General features: G+C 36.6%; 3 protein-coding genes across 12 annotated transcripts in view; 1 reads left to right on the top strand and 2 right to left on the bottom strand.

The window, feature by feature from the left end:
• gish (casein kinase I gish) overlaps positions 1-12,004 on the bottom strand; it is a 54,964-nt gene extending 42,960 nt beyond the window's left edge. For 3 of the 9 annotated variants that reach the window (XM_034315436.2, XM_034315431.2, XM_034315427.2), the window contains exon 1: positions 10,634-12,002. In XM_034315436.2, coding sequence (XP_034171327.1) covers positions 10,634-10,862 — 229 coding nt within the window. In that variant the 5' untranslated portion in view covers positions 10,863-12,002. Of the gene's footprint in view, positions 1-10,633 lie in introns of all 9 variants that reach the window. The other 6 variants (XM_034315433.2, XM_034315432.2, XM_034315430.2 and 3 more) reach the window with 4 other exon arrangements.
• A 515-nt stretch (positions 12,005-12,519) lies between these two features.
• rha lies at positions 12,520-16,168 on the top strand. Of its 2 annotated transcripts, none has more exons than XM_034315421.2 (11): positions 12,520-12,655; positions 12,731-12,878; positions 12,942-13,197; positions 13,279-13,950; positions 14,019-14,326; positions 14,398-14,641; positions 14,709-14,829; positions 14,909-15,012; positions 15,094-15,375; positions 15,438-15,766; positions 15,838-16,168. In XM_034315421.2, exons 1-11 carry the CDS (start codon positions 12,604-12,606, stop codon positions 16,166-16,168), a joined length of 2,847 nt encoding a protein of 948 aa, XP_034171312.1. In that variant the 5' UTR covers positions 12,520-12,603. The 2 variants fall into 2 exon arrangements, with proteins under 2 accessions (XP_034171312.1, XP_034171313.1); XM_034315422.2 differs by having other exon boundaries at positions 13,834-13,950.
• On the bottom strand, positions 15,453-20,964 carry Mat89Ba (nucleolar protein 6 Mat89Ba). Its single transcript, XM_034315420.2, has 11 exons — positions 20,784-20,964; positions 20,235-20,684; positions 19,701-20,166; positions 19,079-19,637; positions 18,714-19,008; positions 18,420-18,644; positions 17,917-18,351; positions 17,673-17,836; positions 17,328-17,581; positions 16,853-17,262; positions 15,453-16,770 (listed from the first exon to the last, which is right to left on the bottom strand). Exons 1-11 carry the CDS (start codon positions 20,799-20,801, stop codon positions 16,525-16,527), a joined length of 3,522 nt encoding a protein of 1,173 aa, XP_034171311.2. The 5' UTR covers positions 20,802-20,964; the 3' UTR covers positions 15,453-16,524.
• Positions 20,965-20,992: the final 28 nt, after the last annotated feature.

The following is a 20,992-nucleotide window of genomic DNA, read 5'->3' on the forward strand; positions in this document are numbered from 1 at the left end:
TCTAACGATAATCTCCATTTTTCGCGGCTCACGAGCGCGGGAAGGTGATCAAGAAGCAATTAGGGGCGCGGGTTAACATGTAGATTGGCGTACGAACACGCGGCTGACATCGTTAATTCCGCGTGGGTCAAGTCCGAGTTGCCGAAGAAGCGGCTGTCTAAAAATATATCGCGTTTCCGTTGCCGAGCTGGCATACAAGCCAGGTGAGAAGAGAGAGAGAGAGAACGAGAGGGAAAGGTGCGAAGCGAACGGACGAGCCAGCAACGAGGCGGTGTTAAAAGGACGTTATACGGTGCCCGGCTAGTCTAGCCGGATCCGGGGCCGAGTTCATTTCACTTTGCAGTCATCAGCTTCTCTCCTGAGTCACTCGAGTCGACCAAGCAGACAGGTACTCGCTACCTGCCCTCCGACGAGACGGTGTGCGCGCAACACGAGCCTGTTCGAATTCGAACCCATCCCCCTCGCGAATGGACCGGTCACGGGCCGTCGAGTGGACACGCTGGAAAATTGCAGCGACAAGCGCTCGCTATGGGGGAAATTAAGAGAGTCAGCTGAACGGTCAGAGCGAATCAGCTGACCGAGAACTTGGACGTTACCGTGTTTGAAAAATGGATCGCGGAGGAGATATTTTATATTTTGAAATAAGGAATTTTGAGAGAATTGATTCTAGATACATAACGCGTTAACCCTTTTCGAACGTCGAGCCTCGTACGAGAGATACTTTGAAACAGAGGAAACTTAACGTCTGTTCGCGAAGGGTTACATTGCTCGCAGCTGTTTCCTCGAATGAAAAGAAGAGACGAGACACGGGGCGAAATAGGTTGAAGGAAATCGACGCGTTTTCTTTGCCTTCTGTTTACCGGTCGTGATAAACGCTTTCTCCGAGCGGAGCGGAAAGTTTCGTAAAGTTACGTAATTATAGAGGTTGAATAAATTAAACGGAGAATCGAACGACAGAGTTTCCATCGGAGCGAAGCAATTAAACAGGGAAAACAGGAAATTTCCGTGAGAAATTTGAATTTCGTTACGACTCCCTATAATCGACTCTGTTAATAAACTGTGACTGAATTCGAAACGTGTTCTTACCGAAAGCGTTCGATCAATTTTTCTAGACGCGACCGTGGGAACGTAGTAAGAGCCGCGATCGACCCCCTCAGGTACCGACCGGAAGGTCGGTTTTACCTACGCCACTTCTCTGGCCTACGGTTTGGAATTTCGTACTTCCTGTTCCCGTACTACCTCGCCGAGGTTCTTACTAACTTAACCATCATTTTGAAATGTAATTACAGCGATATTCGTTAATTGGAAGATTAAGATTTTAGAATTTAACCCTTTTGCTCCGAAAGACCTTAATATTTTATCATAGCGAAAGGATGACATTTGAAGACTAGAATATAAAACGCAATGAAATCGACGAGGCGGCTTGATAAGATGCATTCTAAGAGGCTTGAATATCGAACTAATCGAATCGATGCCAGTATGATTCGTAAAGCGTCGGATATGCTGCACTCGAACAACTTTACACCATCGCAATGACGTCAGCATCAGCTGATCGAGTTTTCCAGCCGGCTATGTTATCACTCGTGAAAAGGACAACAACTTTGCTGGGTCACGGGTGTAGGAGCTTAAAGTTGCAGCTTATTACGAATACTAAAGTGCAACACGCGTTTGTAACGGCACGTGCGATCCGCAAATAACTTTTCACACGAGCTTCCAAGCGGAAATCAATGGGAACGCGGTTTAAAGAGAACCATATGACGTTTGGAAACGTAACGTAACGCTTTTAAGCTCGGGCGGGCTCGGAAAAAATCGGCCGGCCGATACATACGTGATGTCGGGTAGCGCGACTGTTTCGGGTCAGGTCGGATGAAGTCGGGCGGATTCGGACTCTCATATTTACTTGTTAATACTTTCAATAAGTTTGATATCGAATTTTGGAACAAGATAATCTTTATTACGTGGAGAAAATAATACTTGTAACGAATTTATTTGAAATGAATTTCATTCCACCTGTATGTTCATTTTATACAAAATAGATTTCGAACATGCTTATTGCAAGCGTTAATAAGTATGGTTATTTAGAAGTTGGTCCTCCTCACTGATTTTCGTGACTTTGAAATATGTTGTCAAGGTCATCATTCTGAACATCTTTTCCCTATACATGTTACCGCCGCTCGGTCTTTAGTACACTGTATTCCGAGAAAAATGGAGACTGAATAGTGATTGAAAGAGTGATTGAAGTGGTTTGAGGTTAGGGTTCGGGTTCGGGTTAGGTTAGGTTTAGGTTTACCGCGTACATAGCGTGATACGAGAGCTAATATTCCTCGTTATGGAACTCGTATGTCTCATTACGTGGAATATATAGTTGAGTTCTTATTCCGACGTCAACATGATATTAATGAGCGTATAATGGCATTTTTCGACATGATGGGCGAAATGTTTCTGATTTCTGACAAAACACAAAATGAATAATAGGTATACAATATATAAAAAGTGAAAGAAAGAGTAATTATAACGTGAAAAAATCAAACACAAAACCCTAACCCTAACCCTAACCTCAAACCACTTCAATCACTCTTTCAATCACCATTCAGTCTCCATTTCTCCCGGAATACAGTGTACTCGTAATCTAAGTTTAACTAAAGATTTTTGCAAATATCTCGGAAAGTAAGGCCGAGCGGCGGTAACATGTATAGAGAAAAGTTGTTCAGAATGATGGCCTTGACAACATATTTCAAGGTCACGAAAATCGGTGAGGAGGACCAACTTCTAAATAATTACGTATATGTATATGAGAGTTGGGTCGCGGGCCGCGTCCGAACCTGCCCGATTTTATCCGAGCCAGCCCGATTTCTTCCGAGCCAGCCCGAACCCGTAATATCGGGTATCCTAATGCAAATCGGAAAGAAGTTGACGATGTTTGATTATTCGAATTAGAGAGCGAATTATATGGAATTTTGGAATAAGATCATTTTTATTACGTGGAAAAATAATACTTGTAACGAATTTATTTGAATTTGAACCAGATTGAATCTTTCTTTCATCAACGAGCCGGAGTAATTGACTTTCGGACGGTTATAAAGACGTAATTGCTCTGGTTTATCGCTCGGTGACGATCGAGGAGAGACGGTGATCGGAGTCGTGACTGGTTCGGCACGGAATGCAAAAGCGATCGTCTTTGCGAGTTTCTCGAGCCACGTGGCGCTATTAACGCGTATCGCACTGGCTGCTGTTATCAGTTTATCACCTTCCTGGTCGGTGACTGGTCGCTTGTGGACAAGCGTAAATGCACTTCCCGAGGACGATCCGGCCGAGACGTGGTCAATTGTTGCGTTCGCCTTGTACCAGCTTCGATAATTGTCCCATTATCGGTCGTGTACACCGTGAACAAATTGCTTTCCAAACCGTATCCAAAAGCGTTTTCCACCGCTTTCGCGCCGGTTAACTCGGCTATCTTTCGCGATACACGTATATATTCTGCATCGGCCTCGATCGCTTAGCGAAGCGTGTTCGCGTGGAATAACTCGAGGACGCGTTTATGTATCGATTCAAGAGCGATACACGAGAGAGAAGAAATCTCTACTCTTTTAACGATCAGCCTCAGCGATTGATTTTTACTAGTGTCAACTAGATCCAAGGATGACGATACGAGAGAGGGTGCATTTGTATTAGTAAATTACGATAAATATCACGTGACAATGTCAGCTGCGATGAAACGGTCAACCAATCCACGAAGAATAACCGATCGTCGATCGAACGTATGAATGGGTGGGTAGAGCGCAATGCTGAATTCAAAGTACTCGCTTGCAATTAGTATTAATGGAATAGCGGACGAACTGGTAGCGTGTCGCTGTTTATAATCGTTGCATTAAGATAATGAACGGTTAATTGCTCGTTAATCATCTATAAACTGAGCACAATGAAACTGCGTTAAATCTCGTCGTGATATTTGTAAGATTCTAATTGTAAGTGTAATCACTGAGATTAATTAGATTGCTCGTTAAGCTAATTTTATAAATGAAAAGGTAGATCGAATAAAGGATAACCGATAACGAAAAGTGAAAATCCAAGAAGGAAGCTCGATCGTCGAAGGTAATGAAATTTCATTTCCGATCGATATTCGATTCCGAACTCGGATTATGTAATTATGAAAGATGCATCGGGATATCGTAGAATCGGTGATCGGATCGATCGGTTAGTGCGGATAATCACGGAAAACGATTCCATCGATCCGTTTGTAACTTAGGAGAATCGAACAATTGTCCGGAGGACAAAACTAGAGTATCGATAGAAACGTTCGTACGCTTCACACTTCGCTGACTTAGTCGAACGACAAACGTGCACGAGCAAGAACAACCGGTATTAATACACCTTTATCGCGACCCATGAAATCGTTCGAATGTAAGGCATTAACCGATCGATTCGATCACCGATTCCACGATATCACGATGAATCCTTTCATAATTACACTGGTGGAATTAATTCTGGACACTTTGAATAAAAATATTTCCGCAGGAAATGTATATTCTGCTATGCTAAATTGATACCGTAATATTTTTATTGTAATCTATAATGTTTATTCTTAATATTCTCACGCGATTTCATTTGTAAATGTTTGAAAATTTTAATTTAAAAAAAATCTAAACCGTGTTGTCATTTTTGTTCCTGCGCCTGGCAACACGGAACGTTGCATGACGTGAAATACCCAACCACAGGATGAAAGGATATCCAACGAAATATTAATTTTTTTCTACCTCCTTTGATATTTGAAATTGAAATTTTTATTGTACATTAAAAGTATGCCTGTAAAAGGTCTTTTTACTGACTTTTTTATGTATAAGCGACCCCTTAAAATTAGAAAATAAAATATTATATAATTTGAATAATAATTTAAGTCAAAATTTAAAACTGTCCAGAATTAATTCCACTAGTGTAGATCATCCGAGATCGGAATCGATTAAATTTCATTATTTTCGACTATCGAGCTTCCTTCTTAGATACTTTTACTTTTCGATATCGGTGATCCTTTCGGGAAGGATTTCCGCGACGCCCCCGCGGGTAACGACACTTTCCTCCAGACTTTATTACCATCGTGGCTCGAATTTGTGCAAGGTTCTAAATTATGGAAGTGCTATATCGTGGATTTTATTTATACCGTCCAGTTGGCGCGAATCGATACGGTGTTTCAGCGAATGGAATGGAAAGGATGTTGTTGCGGTCGCGGTCGGATCTCGCGGAACAAGCGCGAACGAGACAACGGCCTATGCAATCGCGCGAGAACGTTTCAATATTAAGAATGACTCATGTGATCGACGACAAAGCTCTAAAACGCTCTCTCCTACCGCTAACTTATCCAGAGATAATGTCGCTAAATCGTTCGTACCACAGTTATTGTCGCTCGTAAATTAAAATCGCCCGGAATAATTGCGCTAGACCGCCTAACTATTATTAACAACCGCGGTCTTTTTCCTCCAGTAAACAACCGCTAACTGAGTGCATTTGACACCGCGCTAATTCGTTTATTCCAGGATATTCCGAGCATTGTCTACGATCGTTCGTAAATCAACGGGAATATTTCTGTCAGCTGATTGCGCGTAAAATAATGAAAATTGAATAAGAAGAAAAGATTTTGATGATTTTGATAATTTAGATTTCTAAATAATGTCAGGACGCACCAGATGCGTCGCCCATTGCCCCACATAGATAGTATATGACACACCTGGTGCGTCTTCTATTGCTTCATATAGATAACACACGACGCACCAGATGCGTCAAAGATTTCAAAAATTTCTATTAATTTCAATTCTTATGCAATATTGCCAATCAACCAAGACGATAAAAATGGTGTTAGATATGCAAAATTGAATAAGAAGAAAAGATTTTGATGATTTTGATAATTTAGATTTCTAAATAATGTCAGGACGCACCAGATGCGTCGCCCATTGCCCCATATAGATAGTATATGACACACCTGGTGCGTCTTCTATTGCTTCATATAGATAACACACGACGCACCTGCTGCGTCAGAGATTTCAAAAATTTCTATTAATTTCAATTCTAATGCAATATTGCCAATCAACCAATACGATAAAAATGGTGTTAGATATGCAAAATTGAATAAGAAGAAAAGATTTTGATGATTTTGATAATTTAGATTTCTAAATAATGTCAGGACGCACCAGATGCGTCGCCCATTGCCCCATATAGATAGTATATGACACACCTGGTGCGTCTTCTATTGCTTCATATAGATAACACACGACGCACCTGCTGCGTCAAAGATTTCAAAAATTCCTATTAATTTCAATTCTAATGCAATATTGCCAATCAACCAAGACGATAAAAATGGTGTTAGGTATGCAAAATTGAATAAGAAGAAAAGATTTTGATGATTTTGATAATTTAGATTTCTAAATAATGTCAGGACGCACCAGATGCGTCGCCCATTGCCCCATATAGATAGTATATGACACACCTGGTGCGTCTTCTATTGCTTCATATAGATAACACACGACGCACCTGCTGCGTCAGAGATTTCAAAAATTTCTATTAATTTCAATTCTAATGCAATATTGCCAATCAACCAATACGATAAAAATGGTGTTAGATATGCAAAATTGAATAAAAAAAAAAACACTTTAATTAGCCATGAATAATTTGCATTGCCAACGCGTGCAATTAAAGTACCTCTACTGAATGTATCTCTAACGATACTTGAAAAAGAAGAGGTTCGAAACTAAAATTCTTAAACGGCATTAAAAATAAGCGTGTACGAAAGAAAGGATGTTGTTCGAGAAGCGGCGAAGCGTTCGAACAGAAGGCAAAGCACGGTCTGAATTTGTCAGAGGGATTTTAAGGAACCGTCCAGGCAGAAGAACTAAATGGGGATTCACACGCGGCTGATCTTTCGGAGATGAATCACAAGGAAGAGGCGAGGTTGCACTAACAAGCAGCCTCGTGCAAACTCGAAAATTATTATGTATATTCGACGAAAGCGACTATTGGCAGAGCGGATATCTGAAGACCGGTGACCCGCTAATTAGTAGCGTTTACAAAAGAACGTTTGCTTTAAGCATTCTTGCCCGTTCGCGATATCTGTATTCTTCGCTCGAACCTCGACCATTCGACACCCGAGTTACAATTACACTTCGCGATGAATTCGTATTCTATTTCATTTTTCGTAACGAACATCAATTTTTATCGATTGATAGTAATTCTTGTTAACAGATTTACGATCATTGACGTAGTATCAAGATATTTTTTCTTGGACTTTCTATAGGTATAAAAATCGCGTTCGAGCCTGTAATCACGAAAGCGTTAACACGTCGAATAGACAGCTTGCGAAAGTTGAACAGCAGAGTCTTAATTCTGAAATATCAGCCAACTGTGCGCGATACGGCGATAAGGGACAACGGGAGAGACCACTTGCAGTTGGGTAATAATTCAACCGATAACGCGTAAACACGTACCACGATGCAGGCTATATTTACCATAGCATCGTACGATTTTAGACAATAAAAAAGAGAACCTGACGCGGACACTTTTACTCGTCCTCCCTTTAGATGTAAGTGCACTATCGCTCATAAATCTTCGGCTAGATTTGGAACTTATTAAACTGTTACGCGAACAGAATGCAATCGTAGATATAAAATAAGTATTCGTTAACACTAGATTGACTTATTTACCATTTTATTGCTATATATATAGAAAAACTTAAATAATTTTTTTAAAAATATATATTGGTTTTTAATAGAATTATAAAATGTATACAAATACTAATTCCTTCCCCTCCCCACTCCTTAGTTCCAAAAATCCATATGTGATAGTGTTAAATTTCAGAATTTTTATTTAATTTAAATAGTTTAATAATTTCTAATACTTTTATATAACCATCGTGTACTAAAGAAAAGTATGAAAAAGATAAGACAATCCTAGAGATAGAATTCAAAGAATGAATCATTTCTAATAACTTCTAAGATAGTAAAATTTTTCTACAACTTTCCCCTATTTTTCCCAAGAAAATTTCTGAATTTTCTGATATTTATTGGGCATATAAACATCTTTGAACGACAGTGTACAGCACTGTGTTCAAAGTTCCAGGTAAAGTGTATACCTTGCTGACATAGGCACGGTACTTCTGCAATATTTACACAGTTGATACTGTCTAAAGCTCGTAAGTGTGAACCGTGTCTCTTTAAAGAAAAGAAGAAAAGCGTCACAGAGCAGCAGCGAAGTTTCTTTCTGTTTTTTTTTTTTTTTTACAGCGGACTCGTGTATCGAATTTTTCGATCTTTTTCCAACACATAGGGGAAAAAGTGCAAGCTTTTCGTCAATGTTCTTTGTTATACCCTTGCACGGAGAAAGCATTGAAAGTTGGAATCGAACGACACGTTGAGAAGGTGAGATTCACAAAGCTCAGCCTTCAAAGTTGGATGGTTACGCTTTCTTGGGTAGCAAGGTTTACCTACTTGATCCCTTTGAGGGCCGAAACCTTTGTGCCTTCTACAGTAGCGCTACCGTTATGTACGTTAAAGGATACGCGATTTACGCTTAGGAAGGCTCAAGTTGTCCTCTGTGATCGGTAGGGAAAATTAGAAAATTAGTGTATCAAAAAACTAAATGTAAAGAACGCAGGGCCGGCCCTGGGCCTAGGCAGACCAGGCGGCCGTCTAGGGCCCCCCAAGGTCCGGGGCCCCCATAAGACAATTTTGCAAATCTAAATTAGTTATACAAGCTTCAATGTTAATTTTATAAATTTTATTTGAGCTGCTTTTTTTATGTCATGTATGCGAAGGTGCCCTTTTTCGAGGCTCCCCTTGGACCCCCGAAATCTCAGGGCCGGCCCTGGGCCTAAGCAGACTAGGCGACCACCTAGGGCCCCCCAAGGTCCGGGACCCCCATAAGACAATTTTGCAAATCTAAATTAGTTATACAAGCTTCAATGTTAATTTTATAAATTTTATTTGAGCTGCTTTTTTTATGTCATGTATGCGAAGGTGCCCTTTTTCGGGGCTCCCCTTGGACCCCCGAAATCTCAGGGCCGGCCCTGGGCCTAAGCAGATTAGGCGACCGCCTAGGGCCCCCCGAGGTCCGGGGCCCCCATAAGACAATTTTGCAAATCTAAATTAGTTATACAAGCTTCAATGTTAATTTTATAAATTTTATTTGAGCTGCTTTTTTTATGTCATGTATGCGAAGGTGCCCTTTTTCGGGGCTCCCCTTGGACCCCCGAAATCTCAGGGCCGGCCCTGGGCCTAAGCAGATTAGGCGACCGCCTAGGGCCCCCCGAGGTCCGGGGCCCCCATAAGACAATTTTGCAAATCTAAATTAGTTATACAAGCTTCAATGTTAATTTTATAAATTTTATTTGAGCTGTTTTTTTATGTCATGTATACGAAGGTGCCCTTTTTCGGGGCTCCCCTTGGACCCCCGAAATCTCGGGGCCGGCCCTGGGCCTAAGCAGACTAGGCGACCGCCTAGGGCCCCCCAAGGTCCGGGGCCCCCATAAGACAATTTTGCAAATCTAAATTAGTTATACAAGCTTTAATGTTAATTTTATAAATTTTCTTTTATGCCATATATGCGAAGGGGCCCTTTTCGGAGCTTGCTTCGGACCCCCGAAATCTGCAGGCCGGCCCTGAAGGAACGATTATTTTAATTTATCCCTAACCGTTTAAACGAGTAAAAAGTTACTTTGCTATAACCTTATACATAAAACATTGAAACTTGGTAGAACTAAATGTTTCGCCGGGAGAACTCGTTTAACTCGAATCACGCGGGATAACAAACTAGTTGACGTGTCGATTTTAACTTTGCTCGCCAAATATTCGATACTTTGATAATTTGCGAAAACGCGTATCGACCGGCCGCTAATTAACAACTTTAACCATTTTGCTTGGACCTTCTCAAGTTACTGTTCGCAATCTACAAACTTTTATTCTCTTTCATAAAAATATAAATAAAGTCATTGAATTACAGAGAGTTATAGCAGTCCATTTAAAAGTAAAGTAAACATGTTGAGTAAGAAAATCACAAGCTTCGAACATAGATAAATGATATAAAATTATCGTTGAATTACGTCATGAAGTTTGACGATAAACGATGCATTCGAAATACGAAAAGAACGTCATCGGCCAATTTACAGCGAGTTATGTTCGTCGACGGGATTTTTCAAATGTCTCCGAACACGTGAACCCGTGGATTAAAATGGAAGGAGTGAAAATGTCGGACGGATATTACGAAAAAAAAAAGAAGAAAAAAAAACCGGAAGGTACGATCCCGTCAGAGAGATCAGCTGAAAAGAATTCCATTGAGATCGATCGAAATGAAAATTCGCTTTAAGGTTCCGTTCGTTACCGCGGCGCGACAGTTCCGAAAGGTTAGAAAGAAATTTTCGAGCTACTTTATGAGTGGCTCCATTTTGTTCGATCTACCGTCAAAGAAGCCACTTTCACGCGCGGGTGTTAACCGTTGACCCGATCTGTCCGTTACACGTAACATAAAGAAAAAAGTGTAACTGGCGAACGAGGATTATTTATTGTTCGCGTGGACCAACTTCATTCGGGGTCGTTAAATGGTATATAAGAAAAATAGAGAAAAAAAAGTAAGAATGAAAAAAAAGAAAATAACTTACCCAGTCGAAGTTCTCCAAAATTACCAGAGCCAATTTTCTTGCCGACACGGAAGTTGGGCCCGACCATGAGTACATTGGACGACGAAGTGACACTATGCCTGGAGGAATGCACGTTGGATCTGGCAGGATTACCGCTACCGCGAGAGATTCTCTTCGCGGCTTCCTGTTCGCGCTCGGAGCTACGAGCGAGCTCCTTCTCGCGTGTATCCCTACCGTCTCTTTTCTGCATGTTGCCAGTGTCCTCTGTCGTGGCAGAGTATCCGCGACAGTTCTGTTTAACGTGACAGAAAGTCTCGATTGAACGACGAAGAAAATTCCCGACGTATGTCCGGTCGATTAACGGTGACGATGTACGTTTTCTCGGGGATCGATCCCCATTCTTGACATATTTTCTTCTTTGGTCGTCTTCCCTTGGACGGTCGCCGATGGAAATATAACTCCAACGGCTTCCTGGGAGGATGCATACACACGTAAGGCACGCACGACACGACACGCACGCACACACAAGCAATGCACGCACAGAACACCGTACGGCGAGTCGCAGGTGTCACGGTTCGTCGGTCGATGCCTTCAGGGGATCAATCCCCATGCTATCCTAACCTAGCAGCGGATTTCAGGAAATGTTTACACTTAATACAAGATGAAGAGGGCAGACGAGAACACGCGCGAAACACACACCAGCTTATTCTCTTCCTTTATCTCCTTCTTCTATCTCCTTCTATGCGGCTAGTGGTTTATCACAGACGGGAACGAGTGTTCTCTAAGTGTCGAGGACCCTGGACGATTCCATACCAATTTCGACCTGCCTCTTTTGCCCGGCCGGCCGGGAGGAACGGTTAAAGATAAATATCGCGTCTTAGTCGATACGGCGTGCATCGCCAAGACTGTTCTGTCGTACGGGAATACACTCCGAAACCTCCTCCATTACAAACGACCCCGCCGCGTGCGATCGCGATCGTACTCAATCGTGCTCCGATAAAACCACGACTCACCACCGCAGACTCGATTCTGCGGTTAGTTTTGGGAGCGCCGCCGAAGCGGCTCTGAACTCTTTCCAGTGACACGCACACAAGCACATGCACTTTACGAGCTTCGTATGTTCTCTCTTGACTAAGGAAAATCCGCAGTCGTGTCACCAGTATGCCCGATCGGCTATTGTGTGCCTGTACACAAGGCCCGGATTAACCGCTGTCCTTCACGGTCTCAACGTCCCAGATTTTCTAAAACGTTCCTTTCCGAACTGATTATACGAATATGCTTCTTTTTAATCGTGTACCGTCCGCCGATTGCACGCACGCTATTTGAAAGATCCGTCGAACGCGGACAAACGATCACGTACAAGTTCACGCTTCTGTCTCTCGCGCTCGACTCGACATGGGTGAGATTTGTTACGAGGCCGACAGTGCTGCCAATCTGAAACGATATTCATGTCGCATTCGCAATGTCGCCTCGCGATACTAGCTCCCTCCGTTGCAAACGTCACGGATTCGCACAGTTTACAAATGTTTTAAATGCATTTCATATATATATTCGAATTTATTTTTGAAAGTATGGAATCTTTCAGGATTATTATATGCTGGAATAATTTATAAGTTGACCCTCGATAAATATTCAACTTTGTTACCAGGCCACCATGCGCAACTAATTCCCTATCTATGTTTGTTCGATGACATAATTATGATTATGGCGTTGATTTGAATTTTCAAACAGAGCGGAAAGAATATAATGATAACTGTAGCTGCGAAATTCGCAGAATATGTTAATTCTCTTAATAAATAATATATTTTTTAATATTTTGTATGCGAAATGATACCATTCCTTTAACTGATCTGTCATCTTAAATGGAAATGTTATGACATTAAGTTCCACGTTTCCATAGAGATCAATTCGAATTTTACTGATTTCTTTAATATTCGTTAAATGTTTATGGGATTTATTTTTAGTATTTTTGTGAATTATATTATAATATAATGGAAACGTCAATAAGTTTTGATGTTCGAATTATATTAAACATAAAAGAAGGTAAATTTTATGTTACTGTTAACCTCCTGTTAGAAATATTATTTTAACAAATTACTTTTATTTTATTAACTTTAGGTAAAGGTTTTGAACAAATTTTATTACCTACATTAGTTGTTGCAACACTTAATGGACATTCCTTAGAAACTGATGTTGTAGAACCAAGTCCCAATCCTCAGTACAATCATGACTTGGTTTGGGAAGTTGATAAAAATAGATTACGAAAGTACGTTAATACAATAAAATACTTGTTATAAATTATTTCTAAAGCATAATCTTCATTTTATAGAATGAGATCCGGACAAGTTCCATTAAAGCTAGAATGTTTTGCTATTAAAAGCAGCGATCATAAGGAAAAATTAGGGTATCTTCTACTTAATCTGAGAGCTGCACAAGTTTTTTCTAAAACTGATACCATTAATGTGAAATCTAATTGGCATACGCTATTAGGTTTAAAAGGTGAGCTTAAAGTCCATAAACCTGAATTACTCTTGGCTTTAAGTATTCATCATCAAGAACCTACAACATTAAATTCTCAATTAGAGGTAAACAATTTGTTACCAATACATAAGTCTTATATTAACGCACATGACTGCAAAAATCTTATTTAGTGTATAAAATTACAGCTAAAAAATAGTGAAGAATATCACCAAGCAACTCCTGAATCTCCTAAAATAACTCCTTGTTTGCTTTGTGATGAGCGTCTTATCCAATTGGGTCCTTTAAACACTTGTCATGAATTGTTTTTGTTGAATATCACAGCTATATCTGCAACAAATATAGATTCATTATTACCACCAAATTATTATGCAGATATGAATAATAATTTATATTTTTGGTGTAAAATATTGGAAAATGATATCTACTTTAATAGATCTAAGAAAGATTATGGACAGCTCTGGACACTTAATGAGAAAATTGTAATAAGGATCAGAAGTTCATTAAGAGTCCTAAAAGATTATTTACAACAAAAACCATTTTTGTTTATATATTTGAAATATAAAGAGAACATCTTAGGTCAATCAGAAGTAAATTTGAAACCCCTGATTCCTACTGATAATATTGAAGAATTTCTCAAAATCACAGAAAATAGTAATAGCACTTTACAACAAAGATGTTACTTATATAGAAAAGATAAAAGTAATGATGCAGAATATAGAAATTCATATCTTGATTTACAGCTAAAATTGCAGTATGCAGGAGGTAAAACAGATGTAACAGAAACTCCTAACACTGTAATTAGTGATTCTATTATTTCTAATTCTGCTAAAGAACTGAAATCTAATTTAAAACAAACTGTAAGTTTCTTTATTGTATACTGTTACAAAAATGAAGAATAGAATGTTCACCTTCACTGTTATTCTAGAAATCATATGGAAGTGAAATAGATTGTCATAGAAATCCTGGTGGTGATTTTGGAAAATATTCTGTTGGAGCTCACATGATCGACTTCACAAATGCATATAACAGTCTAAATAAACAATCATTGAGCTGTGAAGTTATTCAAAGTCAGCCAATTAAAGCTGTATTTTCACAATCAGCTGATACACTACTGTCTAATATCAATGATTGTTCTAAAAGTGTAGAAGCATATCACTGTTATTGTTTGAATATTTTATTAATAGCAATAAAACTAACATCTCCTGCATTAGCAATAACAAATGCAGAAATTCGGTACTTACTGATTCAGCTTTTTATCGTTTAAAAAATATCTTTTAACTAAATACATACATTCTTTCGAACAGACTCCATCATCCAAAGACTGAAATTGTATCAACATTTCATTCAAATGTGCAATTTTCATTAGGAGAAAAAATAAAATTGCAAGATGTAGGTTGCAAGTTACATTTTATCTCAGCGATAGATGAAATCAAACAGTTATTACTGTCTTTCCCACCAAAGATTAGTATATATAAAAAAGAAGGAAATTCTAAGACATGTGTATGTCAAAGTATTGTTGATATAAAACAATTATTTTCTCAAAATAAGGTAATATGATGTAAAAAAAAATATCTTGCAGTTGTATAGGCTTACTGAGATTCAATCAATTTTTTAGGCTGAACACTTATGTGATGTACCATTATATGATATGGAACAAAACAATGTTGGTAATTTAGATGTTTTGTTGAATTTAGAGGATCATGGTCCGTATTATAGGATCAAAAGATCAGTACAAAGTAAGCTTTTTATTTTAAAAACTTTCACACTATTTACTTTTGTCTCTTTTAACGTGTATAAATTATACTTCCACCTTAGGTGAATATTTGGGACCACCTATTTTAGATGATAGTTTAGCATATAAAATTGTTGATGAGTTAGAAACATGGAAAGAAAGACAAATGGAAATATTTAAAGTTGAGGTAAAAGTATACACAATTGTAATGAATAGATGAAAATCTGATTGCGTGTAAGATATATGGTAATTTTTTAAAATGATTTAGTTGAAAAGGAAAGAAGATCGTCATTTAAATTTATTGAGTCAAGAGTGGCAAAAACAGAAAGAAAATTTAGAAGCAAAACTTGCTTGCAGCGTCGAACAATGTAAAATGCTAGCAAACAGTTTAAATAAAGCTACAGAAGACCTAAGAATGCGGAGATTACAAAGTCTTGAAAAGGAAACAAGATTAATTAAAACAAATGAAGATTTACAATGGAGATATGAAACAAAAATACGTCAACTTAACGAATCACATTTTGCGATGCTAAAAGAACTTACATTAAAGGTTCGTAAGAGAATGTAATTTGAATAATAATTGAAGAATTGTATATTTTTAATACTTTATAGATCGATATTCTTGAGAAGAAGAAAACGACTCTAGAAGGGGAAGTTGAACAATTAAGTGCTGAGAATGAAAGATTACAATTGCTTCTAACAAAACAATTAGAAGAATTAGAATCTTATCAAAAAGGTTCTTTAACGCAGGATCAAACAGCAAATTTGTTACAAGAGTTAAAAATACTCGAAGAAAAATTACAAAATGCACAAGAAAGTAAATATTTCTTCAAAGAACAATGGGCAAAGGCAGTTCGTGAAATGCATTGTATGAGAAGAGAATATCAAGAAGCTAGACAAGTTCAGATAAAAAATAGTAAAGAAGAATTGCAAAACTTGGAGTAAGTATTTAATTTCTGCATACAACGCAGTAATAAGTAAAATTATAATAACGCATTACACTTTTATATAGTCTAGAAGAGATATTGTGTACTGATACAAATGCCTTGACAAATGACCAGATTTTATTGAATGAAATTCAAAAAGAAATTGATGTGATTAAACCTAAACCATCTTTTACTGACAGCGACGTATACTGCCAAGTATTTACGCCGGCCTCTGTAGATTCAAAAATTTTACAGAATAGCAATAAAAGTACGTTTAAAAAATCGGAAGAATGTGATAAAAGACTGCAGGCATTACTCGAAGAACGTAATTCCCTTTTAAAGACCGGAAGCTATACAATTGATGATACAGTTATTATGAAACTAAATGCAGAAATAAGATCGTTAATGATGAAGTAGTTGTTATAATATTTTTTTATATATAGCAGGTTATAAAATACGTTGATATTAACTCATTGACAAAAATTATTTTGGTAAAAGTTATATTTTATTACGATATGGGACTGAAGAACACTCTACCATCTTTTTTATCTGTGTATGTATATTTATTAAAATAAATATATTGTACTTGTTTAGTTACCCTTTATTTATTCGTAATCGTGATCTCAAGGCAAATTAATCCGTAATTTTAACTATAAAATTATAGTATAAAAAATTCATTTTATGATGTATAACTGAAATTAATAGCTGATACGGATTCTTTATATTTTACAGAACTTAATGTTTATAGATTTATATTACAATTCCTTTATTATTCAGGTTAAGGAAAACCTTTTTGATCGAACATCAATCGATTGAATCAGATCTCCTCCGAGAATGTAAAAGTCTTGAATTATTGACGAAATATTTAAAACTAATTGACCATCGTCGTTACATTTTCGACCAGTGATATTTGATACCTTAAATTCTTTAACTCCTAACACTGAAGGTTTGAACAATACTCCTATTGTTATACCACCGTATGTGTCATAAAAGAACAAAGCAAATTCATCGTACCCATCCTAAAAATAAAAACATTTAATGATCAATTATAGTCATAGAATTGCATAAAAAATTGTTATACGTAAAATTATTAAAATTTACCCTAAGTTCTCTTAGGAAATACTGTACAGGATCGAAATCAACAACCGGTATTTTTTGTTTTGAGTGCTTTTTGTAAGGATGCCACTCAACAAGTGGGTGTCCTTCATCAAGATCAATTGCTTGCACTCTCCTCGAAACCATAACTGGTTTTAAATGTATTAGACAATCATATTCTGTGAGCGGTGGCCTGAATAAAGGCTTGTAATCCAACAGAGCTTTTGTGAAAAAGTTCTCCTCAAACAATTTCAAAGATTGTCTTGCCAATGTGGTAATGCGGTTCAAGATCAAAGTAGTTGGTACTTTTCTAGTCCATAACGACCTTTGATGGTCATAAGGGGTTGATATAAACAGGGGTGGTAGAGAAACACGAGATGATCCAAAAAGCGTTTCTACCGCTATTATTTCTTCTTCTATAATTACGCACCACGTTATGAAGAATAAAAATAATAATTTGTGATATTATTTAAATACTTACTACTCATTTCGTTATTGAAATTAACGATAACAGGATCTGTATTCCAATGGCCCCTTGCAAAAATTTCTAATAGCCTCAAAAATGCTACTTGAGGCATCTGAGGAGGCACATACGGCGCAGGAGTTAAGTACATTGAAGCTACAAGTAATTCAACTACTACATCTGGTATATGAGAATGATCCAATAATTGAGCAGAAAGCCAGCGTTTTGTTAAACAACAAGTCGCTCCGAAAGATGGTTGTTGGACATGCAATCTACCATGTAAATAGTATCATTTTAATTCTCTATGTTGTATATAAATGCGTAAATAAATAAATAGAAATTTTTTATGAAAATTATTCTTACCCATGTAAGGCACTAGTCAACTTTGGTAATTCAAATAATTTATTTTCCAATTCAATTGATTCATCATTATCTTTGTACTGTATAACTCCATCCTCAGTTACTTGTTGCTTTAAGCAACCAATTTCTTTCTGATGTGCTACTCTTAACCGAAATGCAAATCCATCCTGAAATGATACATTTATTATTAATTGTGCAAATTTAATCAATTAAACGTATTCTGTTTTAAACAGCTGCATGTAATAACCTTATATACGTCGACGTGAGATAAATTTGCATTTGTTACTAAGTTATATTGTTTTCTAAGGCATTCTGCAATTTGTATATGAAAAGCAGCTTTTGTTTTTCTGAAAGCTTCTAACTCATCTGGCCACTTTCCACTAGTTGATAACTGCAGGCTTACTTCAAGTGGACAAACATATTTAGGAAGTGCAGTTATTCCGTTTGCTAATATTAAACAATTTTGTCTTGTCTTAATAAGTCGTTTATTGGGTCGGTAAGTTGTCGACAGTGGTGGAAATACATCCGTGTATCGAAAAACTGCACTGGCTCCTTGAACTCCATGTATGGCTAAAGGAATGTCTGTAAGAGACATCAATTCTTTTTCAAGACCATTAAGTGTGTTTATCGCCTTTAATGCAGCTTCCTCTCCCGTCCCATAAGCAAAATGTGTTATTTTGACCTAAACATTACACAATACCTTTTTTTATTTATTCAAATAAAAAATTGTACAGAAATTTCTATCATTACCTTTCGCAATTTTAATAATTCTTCCATTTCATCTGCTATATAAATGAAATGATTTCTAAAAAATCGTAATTTTTTGGTTAATAGAAAAATTACAATCTTTTTACAGATCAGTCTTTTTCCAGATAATGTTTTGCCTTTTGACCAAACTACTGCTTCACGAATAGATCCATCTTGGAATCGACGCAATTCTGATTTATCACCCCAGAATTTTCTAAATTCATTTGCCTAAAATATGATATTCATTATAGAAAATAAAATTATGATGATTTTCTTACGTTAAAACAGTTTACTCACTTCTGGTAAATTTGCTTCAGGTCCTTTTTCAACAATATTGAAACAAAATTCGCGATTTAATTCTAATCCAATAAAAATTTGTCCAATGTCATTGTCATTGTTCACTGTGCATTCCCATTCCGAAATTTCATTCGGTAATATACAAATGTGGTATACTCTATTTTTTAATCCTTCTTTTAACATGTTACATACAATTTTTATTGCTTGAGCTCGGTAATTGGGACCATAATTTAATTTATCATTCTCTTCTGAATTAGCATTTACCATTTTTCTTATTGCTTGAGTATTTTTAAACCTGCATATTTTTTAAACATTGTTCTTTTATAAAGTTGCATATATATATTATAACGTTCAAAATTAATTACCAGATAAGATGATCAAATGCTCTATAGAATGGTACTTTTCTCATGAAAAGTGCTTGAAAACTATCAGCATGTGCACTGTCTAGATGATTTAAGCAAAATTCAGCTTCCCTCTGTATCCATTTATAAGTAGCTGTAGATACATGAGCTGTAATATTATGGTAACCAGTACTGTCTAAGAATACACATTCATAATATTTTTGATAATTTAACACTCTCGTTTTACTGTCTTCATCTTGGCTCATTGTTATTCCAGTTTCATGTAAATTAACTTGCACTAAATAATTCCATACATTCCTAACTATTTGATAACTGCTCATAAATGTATTCAACTTTTTAATCGATAATAAGTATAAAACGAACATTGTAACAATATATCCATCAAAGGCTTCAAAACCTTTTGTCAATTCACGTTGAGTCAACCATACTTTCAACAAAATAATACCATCTCTTAAGTTTGGATATTCTTTGATCATTTTCATGTCTTCAGAATTTATTCTCATTGTTAAATCATGAAGAACTATGGAATTGTAATGTGGTGTTGGTGGTAAATCTTCTGTATCTATAATAATATGTATTTAAGTAATATAATTATATAAACAAATATAACACATTTAAAACATACCATTGCTATTGTTAAAAAACCATCCAGGTCTAATACTGTTTTTTTCTGGTAAAAATCTATTTAATTTAAAACTTCCTTCTTGTGCTGATATATGTACCAGTACAGTGATTTTTGTACCTAATTTCCCAGTTGGAACTAGTTTTAAAATTGGCCTTAAATTATCTCCTATAAACTTTTTGTGCTCAGCAATATCAGAAGTAATGTTAGATGCTATGCATGCCAAGTATATTGCTTTCTTTTTTAGATATCTATAATTCTGATAATCCTGTTTTTGAAACATTTTAGAAGGCATTTGGACTGTTAAATCTATAGTGATATTTGGACTAATTGCAGCATCAATAACATAAGATCCTATAACAGTAATGTCAGATGGTTTAAGAAATTTGAATGTGCCTTTTGTGTCTTCTGGTACATTGGGCATAGGTATATGCACATCTAACATTTCTTGTAATTCCGGATCTGAAAACTGAACACATAGATTAGAATACCATCTTATACTAATCATTAAACTTTTAAAGAAATTAAAGCACATACTTGATATTCTTTTGTTTCTTCTATTGATTGTACAGTTTTCTCAAATTTTTCAAACCAAACATCAAATAAACGTTTATATTTGTCTTTGATTCTAACTTCATTTAACATTTCTTCTATCTGTAATCTGAATAAATTAGAATGAAATAAATTCTCTGTTTCCCTGAGCTGATTTAATTCTTCAACAGTTGGTGCTTTATATAAATCTTTGTCTAATTTTGGTTTTTTCTTTGATACAGTATCTGTAAAATCATCTGTGATTTTTCTTCTTTTATTATCAGATGTTGCAAGAAAATTTTGGGGATCTACTTCTTTCATTTCCATTTCTTCTTCTTCTTCTGTATCTCCTCTTTCATTTTCTTGATCTGTATCTTGATCAATTTCATCATTAGAACTATAAGCATTTTCTAATGACTGATCATTAGAATTATTTACAAAATCATCTATATTTGCCTGAAAAATATAATAGTTGCGTCAATCACATTATACTGCATTTAAATCTTTAAGGTTATATTAAGATAATAATACTTATAGCTCTTATAAATAATGTACCTTATAAGGTATCTTCATTTTCGTTTTTTAATTGTTCAATTCGTTGGCTCTTAATATCACAATATCTATAAAATCTAATGTAAAGCATACAATAAAGGACATTCACGCCAACATTTCACGTGCTGTTTTTGAAATGCATTCGGCGCAAACTACTCAACGAGTTACCGATCGATGTTCCATCTATTTTATCTCTTCAAATATGATAATAT

This window comes from Osmia lignaria, chromosome 15 (genome assembly GCF_051020975.1).
Source record: "Osmia lignaria lignaria isolate PbOS001 chromosome 15, iyOsmLign1, whole genome shotgun sequence".
Lineage (NCBI taxonomy): Eukaryota > Metazoa > Arthropoda > Insecta > Hymenoptera > Megachilidae > Osmia > Osmia lignaria.

Bases quoted from the DNA above. Each gene is read 5' to 3' on its own strand.
- Mat89Ba (XM_034315420.2), bottom strand. The intron at 20,167-20,234 runs GTATGTGCTTTA...CTATGTGTTCAG, and splicing joins AAGAAACAAAAGAATATCAA to TTTTCAGATCCGGAATTACA. The intron at 18,352-18,419 runs GTAATGATAGAA...TGTAATGTTTAG, and splicing joins AATTATTAAAATTGCGAAAG to GTCAAAATAACACATTTTGC.
- rha (XM_034315421.2), top strand. From the start codon at position 12,604: ATGGAAACGTCAATAAGTTTTGATGTTCGAATTATATTAAACATAAAA. The intron at 13,198-13,278 runs GTAAACAATTTG...ATAAAATTACAG, and splicing joins CATTAAATTCTCAATTAGAG to CTAAAAAATAGTGAAGAATA. The intron at 15,376-15,437 runs GTTCGTAAGAGA...AATACTTTATAG, and splicing joins TAAAAGAACTTACATTAAAG to ATCGATATTCTTGAGAAGAA.